Source organism: Limulus polyphemus, unplaced genomic scaffold (genome assembly GCF_000517525.1).
Source record: "Limulus polyphemus unplaced genomic scaffold, Limulus_polyphemus-2.1.2 Scaffold54, whole genome shotgun sequence".
NCBI classification, from domain to species: domain Eukaryota; kingdom Metazoa; phylum Arthropoda; class Merostomata; order Xiphosura; family Limulidae; genus Limulus; species Limulus polyphemus.
This window is the reverse complement of record NW_013665664.1, coordinates 1408556-1419552: the sequence shown is the minus strand read 5'-3', so window position 1 is coordinate 1419552 and position 10997 is coordinate 1408556. Positions and strand designations below refer to the sequence as shown.

The 10997-nt window shown below is 33.7% G+C and overlaps 2 protein-coding genes across 2 annotated transcripts; one reads left to right on the top strand and one right to left on the bottom strand.

The window, feature by feature from the left end:
- Positions 1–290: 290 nt before the first annotated feature.
- LOC111086881 lies at positions 291–4215 on the bottom strand. Its single transcript, XM_022391544.1, has 4 exons — positions 3970–4215; positions 2557–2748; positions 1284–1613; positions 291–692 (listed from the first exon to the last, which is right to left on the bottom strand). The coding sequence occupies exons 1-4, from the start codon at positions 4049–4051 to the stop codon at positions 544–546; spliced, it is 753 nt and encodes a 250-aa protein (XP_022247252.1). The 5' UTR covers positions 4052–4215; the 3' UTR covers positions 291–543.
- A 24-nt stretch (positions 4216–4239) lies between these two features.
- LOC111086892 lies at positions 4240–6171 on the top strand. The gene is made up of 4 exons (XM_022391586.1): positions 4240–4272; positions 4461–4515; positions 5473–5579; positions 5759–6171. Exons 1-4 carry the CDS (start codon positions 4240–4242, stop codon positions 5984–5986), a joined length of 423 nt encoding a protein of 140 aa, XP_022247294.1. The 3' UTR covers positions 5987–6171.
- The last annotated feature ends 4826 nt before the right edge of the window (positions 6172–10997 follow it).

Below are 10997 nucleotides of genomic sequence, written 5' to 3'. Positions count from 1 at the left end.
TCAGGTTTAATTTCTATGTGCAAGGCCTCATGTGTGAAAATTAAATACGTACATATTAGAAGCAGATGTGTGATAAAGTTCACAAATTACCACATCGATAAATAATATCCATTACCTGCAGACAGTTGTGTGTGCCCGGCATGGCCAGGTGGCAAGGGCGCTCGACTCGCAATCAGAGGGTCGCGGGTTCGAATCCCAGCTCCACCAAACATGCTCGCCCTTTCAGCCGTGGGGGCGTTATAATGTGACGGTCAATCCCACTATTCGTTGGTAAAAGAATAGCCCAAGAGTTGGCGGTGGGTGGCGATGACTAGCTGCCTTCCCTCTAGTCTTACACTGCTAAATTAGGGACGGCTAGCGCAGATAGCCCTCGTGTAGCTTTGCGCGATATTCAAAAACAAACAAACAAAAGCAGACAGTTGTGAGAAAGTATTTGTTCCTATATGTATAAGGAAACTAAAAATCATTGGACAGGATTATTAAATCATAGAAAAATAAAACCCGTTCCCACATTCTAGTTTTATTTATGTGAGCCGTTTTTTCTTAGCCTATATGAATGATATGATATGATTGCCTTTGAGTCTCTTTTTTATTCAGAATCTTCTTAAGGACGCAACCAAGCACACATAAAACAGTAAGTATTAGGCAAATTATAACATAAACAGACCATGAAGATGAAGGGACTTCTTTGTCTGAAATAAAAAGAAACACGAGTATTTAGATATTTCTCAACTAAAAAAAAAACAAGATTATAGTCACACTTCAAGTTCCTTTGCCTTAAATAATATCATACTGTTTAAAAACTAGTAAAGGTGAGCTCTGTTTTACTCTAGCATATAAATGTAAAGGGAGAATAAACATAAAAATATGTAATATAAATATGCATATTATACCCACTATATATATATATATAAACATGTTAAAATTACACATGTATCTACCACATTTGAAGAAAATTAGGCAGCAACTGAATAACAGCATTTAAAATTATACTTAAATTAATCACTTCTTTCAACAAAACTGAGAATATATCATAAAAGGCACTTGTGATTTTCTATAATTGTGTACTTCATTAAGAAATATGCTACAAATGTTATTACAAATATTCTTAATATGTTACAAGTAGTTTTACACTACAGGTAGTTTCTAAGATCATTAGTAGTTATCACCATAATCATCCCTGTATTCAGATCACTTTTATATTCAGATCATTAACAGTTAGCACTTAATCATACTGTATTCAAATCACTTTTGTATGAACCTAAATTAAAAGCCTCACTTACCCGTCATACAAGTGCTTAATTTGTATCCCTTCTTATTTATCATAAGATTTCTTAAACAACTTGGAACTCCATGTGAAAGACCGGTAAGGTGATAAAAAGTTTTCTCAAAAATTTGCATATCAGGGGTTCCCACGAATTGACCAAACTTAATTTGTTCAGTTTTGGGATTTCCATATTTCATGAACGACCATGGTTTCGAAACACTGGCATTGTTTACCATTAAAGTCTTTTCAAAGGCTGTGAACTTAAGATAAACTGAAAGATAATTGGTTTTGAACTCTGAAACGTTGATATTCAGCATAGGCCACAATTTCTGTTTTTCGTAATCGCCTGTAAGATAAAGAAAAACTGTTGATAATTAAGTAAGAATATTCAATAATTAAGTTGAAGTTGAACAATTCTTTATTCAGAAGTTGATTATTCAAAAATATGTTACTTAATCGTGAAGTATTTTACTTTTGTTTCTTTAATAAAACTCTGAAATGTACGTGTTCTGTTTCAAAACCATTCAATCGTAGCTGATAAATAGTAACGTTATTTACATGCTACGATTTAATTTTCATTCCAAGCCTTCTGTGACTATTTGAGAATTATAATATATTCATAACTGCATATATCTTTTATTATATAAGCTCATTGGAAGTTAAGTATAATATTTATGTAAATTTTCACGTCATCTTTTTTATTACGAAATTTACGCAGTGTATCAAATGCTTGATAAGTGATGTGAAGAAGACTTCTTTAAATGTTTTCAATATTTAATGAACAAATATTTTAAGTGATTTTTATATTTAGTATAAGAAAGCATTTTTACATATGTGTGTAGTTATAACAAATGTGATGAAAATAATATTGATTATGAACTTTTTGACAAATTCTTTCTAGTTATTCTATTATGAACTTAATTACTTCAAAAACTCATATCCTTCTCAAAATTACATATAACGACTGGTGTCTTAAAAGCTTAGGATCGAGTCGTGTAATTTTTACAAAACTTCTATATTAGCTTAATGTTAGTTTGCAAAATTTCCTTTTTTTTACGGTGTTGTGATAAATCTCTGCTAGAACACATTTAAAAACAACTAAAGACTAAAACTAAGACATCGTATGTATTTAAATGTGTTCTAGCAGAGATTTATCACGATACCGTAAACAAAAAGAGAATTAACAACTAAAGACTTAAACCAGGACATCGTATGTATTTAAAGGTCTATATTTCAAATTATTCCTGGTACTCTAAGTTGAATAGTGCCTATATATGCAAAGTACTTACATTTCCAAAAAGGGATTAACTGTATTTGTCCGTTTCGAATAATCAATGATACAACCAACAGGTCATCTTGTGTTTGAAAGAAAAGTAGTGATCCTTTTTCTCCAGCCAGAAGACAATCAAATTTTATTTCGAAGTTAGAAATTTCTGTTGGAGTAATATGTATCTGAATGGTGTCGTTTATTTGAACCGTTCCTATAAATTTAAGAAATTATTATGAAAAATTCTCACATTAACGCTAACAAACGTATTTTCCAAAAATGGTTCTAAATCGATTAAAACAAGGTGTAATTAGGCTTAGCAATATTTACTTGGTTATAGTATTTTTGTAGATGTACATTATAAGGTAAACCAAATGACGTTATGTATTCATTGAAAGTATTAATTTATTTTAGAGCCCATGCCAATACTAATATGATTAGAAATTCACTGGGTTCTATAATCTCTGGTCATTAACCTATAATATGTTTAAGGTGAATCTGATAAAAAGTTTGCACGATAACCGTATCAGGTAATATTTTAGTAATTCATGGCTGAAGCTGTAATTTAGACGAAACAGGAAAAGGTAGAATCCAGTAACATTCTCAATATAGCGTAAATTTAGGCCGATTAAAATAAATTGGTAGTTCATTATTATTGGTTTTAGAAAATATCAGGGGGGGGGAAGGATTTTTTTTTTTTCTAGATCTACAGTTCCATTGCGAGAAGGAAGAAATGGGAGAGGGTACCAGTGATACCCCTCCGATGGTAAGAGGCATGAACTTAAAGAAATCTGGCGCAATGGTATCAAACGTGGACGAACATGGATGATGAATCCCCAAATTACTTAAATCGGTTGTTTAGTCACCCACTATTTAGAGATTTCAGATAGTTAAGTATGACTTTAAGATTTAATTATTATGTTACATAACGCCTTATGACGTTGAAGCGTGATCTATATATTATCAGTTTGTGTGACATTACACCACAATAAAATTAAAACAGAATGCGTTTATTTTTTTTTCTTGCTAGCCTACACTGGCTACAAGTAAGATCATAGCAATTATCTTGATCTCGCACTGTGTGCTGCGCGTTACTGCTGAATAAGCCTTACACTCAATAGCAGAGCTCATCAGGTCGGCTGAGCATGCAACACACAAAATATATGTATTAATAGCAATTATCAGTCTTATTACAATTAATAATAGGACTGATAATTTTTATGAATAAATATGTGTCACAAACAAAATGCCTTAATTTTCTATATTGGCCTAAGGAACACGCACGAGACTAGTATATCCCCCCCCCCCCCGGCTCATTTCTAAGAGCCTGATACCGTCAAATTATTGTCTCATATTTCCTGAAATAAATAGCTTAATTTCAATTAATATTGAAACTCAGATTCAGTTTTAAGAAACATAGTACATTAGTACTTACTCGATGTACTCAACTTATTGAGAAGACACAGCCATGTAGTGGTGACGAGGATAAGAGAACGATTTGCGTCCAGCATTAGCATCTTGCGATAAATATACAAATAAATACTTTGACGAAATTATAACAATTTTTCGAAAAGCCCGAAGTCTGAGTAAGCAAACTTGTTTTATACGACACCAGTAAATTTGCGTGTTAGTGATTTGTTTACCAGCGCAACTAATGCTTGGACTGTGTTTTCAATAATCTCTATTGCTTTCAGTATCACGCCACATGATAATAATATCACACCATAATCATTCAATAGCAGGCGATAATTAAGGAGCATGCGCATAATAGCCCTTTAAATATCTCTGGAACTTACAACCACTTAAGCAAAGATTGTAACGAAAAACAGAACAGTGAACACTTCAGAATAATAGATGAGTAGACGCTAAGAAAAAAGTAACCACTCCTAGTTCGTAACCTACAACCTAACCTGAACAATCAATTAGCTACGTCACTCCATCTCAAACTATGATCATCATAAAATTACAATCAAACTTCTACGTAAGGCTCGTTTAATTTTTGAATTATAGATAAACTTTCGCTCCCACAGCTTTTCTCTTGCTTCCTGTGTTTCGCGGTTAATAACTTTCAGCCATAACACTCTTCTCTCCTTTTCAGTTGCTTGACTGGGTATCAAATAGAATGGTTGTTTTGTTTGTTTGTTTTGACTTTCGCGCAAAACTACACGAGGGCTATCTGCGCTATCTGCATTGTCCCTAATTAAACAGTGTAAGACTAGAGGGAAGGCAGATAGTCATCACCACCCACCTCCAACTCTTGGGCTACTCTTTTACCAATGAATAGTGGTATTGACCGTTACATTATAACTTCACTAGGGCTGAAAGGGCGAGCATGTTTGATGTGATGGGGATTCGAACCCGCAACTCGCATATTGTGAGTCGATCGCCCTAACCACCTGGCCATGCCGGGCCCAAATAGAATGACTTGTTTTCGACTGTTTATTGGGGATATTGAATGCACAACAACTCTTCACCATATTTACAGGTTTGTAACAACAAAATATCGTCACAAACACAAATAATCCTTACGAATACGAGTTAAGTGCACGAAATGAACGCGATTTCTCCTTCGTCGCGCTATTTATTTGCCCCTTTGCCTCGGTTGCCATTGAAAATTTATTAACATAATTAAAACTAGTTTGTTACATCTTGTATACAATTTTAGTGAAAGCATTTACACAGTTTTATTCTCAATTGTCCATTCAACATCTGTATCGTAATAATTTTTTCTGTTTTTTAGGTTTTAAGAAACAACTTGAATGTAGTATTTTCTATCAATACTTTTGGATTGAAATTATGTGAATGGTAAGAGTTACTGTTTCCATTTAATAATATTTAAACCAAATAACATTTATTTAGTACAATAAAAATGACATGATTATTTTATGTCTTTTCTGATCAAATATTTTATATTTCTTATGTTCTCAAAACATTGAAGACTACCAGGAAATTCTTAATTTACCACGAGTGGTTGGCACAACTGATGGCACTCACATCCCAATAAAAAAACCAAAGGATTGCAATTTTCATATTACAATTGCAAAGGTTTCTCTTCAATAGTATTGCAAACTGTGTGTGACCACAGTTAACATTTACAGATTTATTTTTATGTTTTTTGTAAGACCAATACAAGATCCAAGTTGTGGAATTTCTATTATTCAAGAAGGCTAGAACCTCACAACATGAATTGTTTCCTGCTGATTCATATATTTTTGGGGACCCAGCATACCCTTTCAGACATGGCTAATGACTGCATACAAAGAAAATGGTCACTTAACAAGAAAGAAAAAAAAAACAATTATGCACTTTCAGTTACAAGATCCTCAACTGAACATACTTTTACATTTCTCAAAGGACGATTCAGGAGGTGGAAATATTTGGATATGAAAAGAACAGATTTTGCCCCAGTCTGCATTTTGGCCTTTTATGTACTACATATGACTGGTCAATGAATGTGATGTAGATGTTTACATAAATCAAGAAAGCAGCTGGGAAACAGCTCCTCATCAAGAATCACCATATTCTAGCCACAACAGAACAGCGGCAGTTATAAAGTGTGACCACATTTAAAATGTTTTAATGAATTAGAGTTACGAAATTGAACATTTTTTTCATTCAGTAATCATTTTGTGTATTTGCTTTATCCGTTTCAAACGTTATTACAGTTCTGTGAAAAAAAAAATTAGATTTCAAATAACCTTTACTTACAAATATTTATTTTCATGTTCACTTACATGTATTTACAAACATCCAATCTTTGTTAATTGAAGATATCAGATATGTCTTTAAATTTTTGAATATTTCATTTGCTTCTTGTAACTACTTTTTCTAGAGTTTCATGTAATCTTCATGTCTTTTTTCTCTACTCCCTCCCTATACGTTAAACGAAGCTGGTTCATCTTCTGGATCAATGCGTTTTCGTTTTTTTTAGCCTTGGAGTAAATTGTTATGGCTGTTCTTCTATTTCAAATGTAAAATCTTCATAGGCAGGAGAGGCTTCAGTTAGGGAAGTGCTATTAACTGAAGTTGATGGCAAGTACCTATATATATATTTGTTTGTTTGTGTTCAAGAGTAGTGGTGACTTTCCCACTTGCTGCCACAGTCACTCATATGATATGGTGGTCTTTATTATGGTGCTGATCCAGTTCATTGTAAAACTGACCATCTCTCCGACCTGCTCCTAACTAGTGTTATTGTCTTTTACTTTTATGTAGGTATTTATTAAGTGTTTCCATTTGTTTTCACATTGCAGCAGTGACACTTTGTAGCATCTACGAGATTCATAGTAATTGCCAGACTATCCTTACTGCTGGTGAATTAAATTGCTCTGCTCTTTCTCTGCATTCACATATGAGGAGAAGAGTAATATCTCTTGTCCAGAAAAATGGATGACTATTCTGATCATTTTCTGCACACACACACACACACACACACAAAAAACAATTTAAGTAAACACATAGACCATTTACAATTTTACTTCAACCATATAAAAAACCTGGTTTATTGCTCCTAACTTTTAAACAATTTGATAAATAACTAAAACTATACCCAAAATGTGATACTATGATATAAATGAAAAGTTGTGTTAATAATTATTAAACATGAACTTCTGACCTAATATGATTAGCACAAGAACTAATGATAAGCCCCCAGTAGCACAGCGGTATGTCTGTGGACTTACAACGCTAGAAACCAAGTTTCCATACTCGTGGTAGGCAGAGCACAGATAGCCCATTGTGTAGCTTTGGGCTTAACTACAAACAAACAACAGTTAATGATAAAAATCTAATACAACATAAGTGGAAAAACGACAAGTGAATAATTATAGGAAATAATAAAAACAGTAAACCATCAGTAAAAGTCGCATAAACTGGCATATAAAGATTAATCTGCAAACAATAATTCAGTATCTACAAACTACAATTTAAGGTAAAAAAAAAAGAACTCTACATTATAAAGATTAAAATGTAGTCAATTTTTAAAACAGCTTTATTAACTCAACATTATTTATAATCAGTTTGGATGAAGTGTTAGCATTCTAAGGTATAATAATACATAGTGTTACGACATCGAGATCACGTGACTAGTATCACGCCACTCGTTCTCGAACATTCACGTCCTTTCCTTAAATCTCGTGATCCTTCTAGATATAGTGTAGTCTTGTATATATATAAGACTGGCCACGAAGCGACGGGGAGGATGAGTAATTGAATGTATGCTGACAGAGAGAATGTTGTTGGGCACGTGAGACGTTCGTTGAGAATTATAGCGTTTGTTATAGAGCGACTGTTGAAATTAAGTGTATTGTAAAGTTGTATTCGGAAAGAATAAACCAGTTTTATTTAAGAAAGGACTTGTGTCGCTAAAGTTTCGTCGGAACGAATTTACGGAAAATTAACTAACGAACGGAGATGTAACAATAGCATTTAAAGGACAATATGGGACCTCTTGATTCCTAGGCTGTCCCATCCATTAAGCCAGCCTTTCCCAAAGTGTGGGGCGTACCCCCTAAGAAGCGCAAATGTTCTCTTGGGGTGGGTGATTAGGATAAAGTCAGTAATGCAAAATTAAGCGTTTTAATACATTTTTTATTAATGAAAATAATAAGTAATTACTACAACACATATATAATTTTAATGTGTATCCTTGTAATATATTTCGTCACTTAACTCACTCTTTCACTCATTTAAACAAAGAGGGGTGGAAGAAACATATTTATTAAAGGGTCGAGCGTGGATGACAAAAGTTTGTCAAACGCTGCAATAAACTATCAAAAACTCAAAGCCAGCCTTTAATATCAAGCCTTTCGTTAAAATTACTTTTTCCACCATATCCATAGGCATATTAGCATAGTAACATATCCTTACCGTTTAGTATATTTCTCATTAATGCCTAGTCTGGTTTTTTAGTCGGTACATGATTCCATATGTAAGAGGACTTGCAAATACATGTTTGTGTAGTCACACAAAGAACATTCGGCATGTACATTTTCTTGCTGTACATGCGCCATTCTACATTTCCTGCGCGAAATGAAACAGGACCACCACCAAAGATAGTGAGTTTCGTGAAGTTACTAAGTTTAAAAAGTGACAAAACTGGAAATTAACGAACAAGTCTCGTTTCCTCACAAGAATTAAAGAACAAGAGAGCTAACTGTACTAACACGTTTCGTAACTGGTTATTAACGAACGCACCCAATAGCAACTCGTCGCATCTAGTTAATCAACATATCGCCCCAGTAATTTATAAATGATCAAAGTCTAAATTTTATCTCAACACCTATACCATGGTATTGATTAGCAACTTTAGATAACAATATATCTCAGGTACCATTTAGAAAAGCATATTACGAGTTCTTAAGAGAAAACTATATGGAAACTTGTAACTTGTCTGGACAAGTAGAAGTGATGCTGGACATTAATGTATAATTGTAAAGTTTTGCTCGGATTCAGATGTAAAGGAAGAATGTCGTGTAAAGGAATTTCCTTTCATACTTCCCCATTATTAAGAAACAAAACCTGCTTCGATTGTGGCTAATACAAATTAAATGTAAATGCTTTACTCAATATATCAACTCAAGATTTTGTTCCCAATATTTCATGGGCGTAGACATTCGTTATCTATCCAGGTTTCGTAACTCGAAATTATTAAAATATTGGTTTTAACATGAAAAGAATATTAAACCTCGAAAGAAAAAACAATTTTTAATTCGTTTTTTTACGTAAATGTGTCTCAATGCAGGGGGAAATTTGTACAAAAACAAAACCACCTTGGCGAAGTAATTCAACAGGTCTGAACAAACGCCCTTTACATAATATCACGTAAATACTTGTTTGCTGTTAAGCGCAAAGCTACACAATTGGTTATCTTTGCTGTGCCAACCACAACATATCGATCTCACACTGCTGACCAAGCCTGACATTAAATAACAGAGATTATCAGGATGGCTAGGCATGCAGCACACAATATATTTATGTCTCCGTAGAGAGACATGCTGTTTGTCTGTGGTTTCTTCTTCTTCCAAACACTTTTCGATCGACCGCAATTCCTTCATTTCTTGGCAGATTGACTTGAAAATTGTAGGGTTATACTTTGGTCCAATAAGCCTGGACACCTTTTTTCATTTTATCGATTTAGACCTTTTTTTTGTTTAAGGATTTTATGGGGTCAAATGTCAAAGAACCCCAAAACGTATATTATGAGCCCCTGTGAGGTCATATTTACAACAATCAAGATCAAAATTGACACAAATATAAATTTTCATGCATCCAATACACTGACATACAAAAAAGTTGGATTGGTTATTTTTGAATTAATTTAGAGGGGTGGTCAGATCTCACAAAAAAGCATAATTTTGAGGTTTTTGGTCAATTACTCGGCCATACTATGACCAGTCTGCATGGGATTTGGTGAAAAAATACCTTCTTGCAGGTCCCACGCTATGATGTAAGCACTTTTTGATTTTTCTGGTGTCCAAATTGGCCATGCTGGTATTGTGTGGTGGAGACATGTTGCATCTGCTCGCGAAAGTTGGCGTCTTTTAATTATTAAAAATTATTAACGGTATTATTGGCATGTATCTCATAACGCCACGGTATTTAGCGTTATGAGCGATCAAACGTAACGTTGAACCACTGGGGACCCGTAAATGTTTGAAACAAAAAAGAAGAATTTGATTTAAATATCAGTTAAAAGAAAAGCTGTTTACTAAGGTGATTTATCCGCATATTTCTCTTGAGATTTAATCTATTCTGCGTTAACTTTTTCATGCGTTTAGCTAGCCTTATATTGAATCATAAGCAAATCGACCAAAAATAGTTTCTAATGGTTTTTTTATTTACTGGATAGAATTTTGTTTGTTGTTAATGCAAAGCTACACAATGAGTTGTATTCTGCCCACCTAGTTATGGAAACCCGCTTTCAATTTGTCGGCGTTTGGTCGTTGTGTACGACTTGGGAGGGTCAGGTTTACTCGGACCCCTTCCTCCCTCCTTTACTGTTGTTTATAAACTTCCAAATGCTATATGGTTATTCAAGAAATCGATAAACACTAGTGTAAAACACTGCATTGGAACATTGATTTTACTTCTCACTTCAGGACCATGTCCATGAATAAACTATTTATAAAATTTAGTGCTATTTTATTATTTCTCATAATTTGGTTGCATATACTGGCAAATAGTTCCATATAATTATTTCTCTTCATTTGGCTGTATACACTAACAAACAGTTCCACAGCAAAACGTTACTTTTTCACTTGAAATAATTATCAATCGCGTATTTCACATATATAAACCCTTTTAGATAAGCCCCACAGTGGCACAGCGGTATGTCTGCGGACTTACAACGCTAGAAACCGTGTTTCGATACCCGTGGTGGGCAGAGCACAGATAGCGCTTGTGTAGCTTTGTACATAATTAAAAACAAAACAAACAAACAAAACAAACTTTTAGATAAACAAA

Excerpts from the sequence above, each read along its gene's own strand:
- LOC111086881 (XM_022391544.1), bottom strand. The coding sequence starts at position 4,051 with ATGCTAATGCTGGACGCAAATCGTTCTCTTATCCTCGTCACCACTACA. Across the intron at positions 2,749-3,969 it reads CAATAAGTTGAGTACATCGA|GAACGGTTCAAATAAACGAC; the intron begins GTAAGTACTAAT and ends TTAAATTTATAG. Across the intron at positions 693-1,283 it reads ATTAAGCACTTGTATGACGG|ACAAAGAAGTCCCTTCATCT; the intron begins GTAAGTGAGGCT and ends TTTTTATTTCAG.
- LOC111086892 (XM_022391586.1), top strand. The coding sequence starts at position 4,240 with ATGATAATAATATCACACCATAATCATTCAATA. Across the intron at positions 4,273-4,460 it reads CACACCATAATCATTCAATA|CTACGTCACTCCATCTCAAA; the intron begins GCAGGCGATAAT and ends ACAATCAATTAG. Across the intron at positions 4,516-5,472 it reads AATTACAATCAAACTTCTAC|ACTACCAGGAAATTCTTAAT; the intron begins GTAAGGCTCGTT and ends AAAACATTGAAG.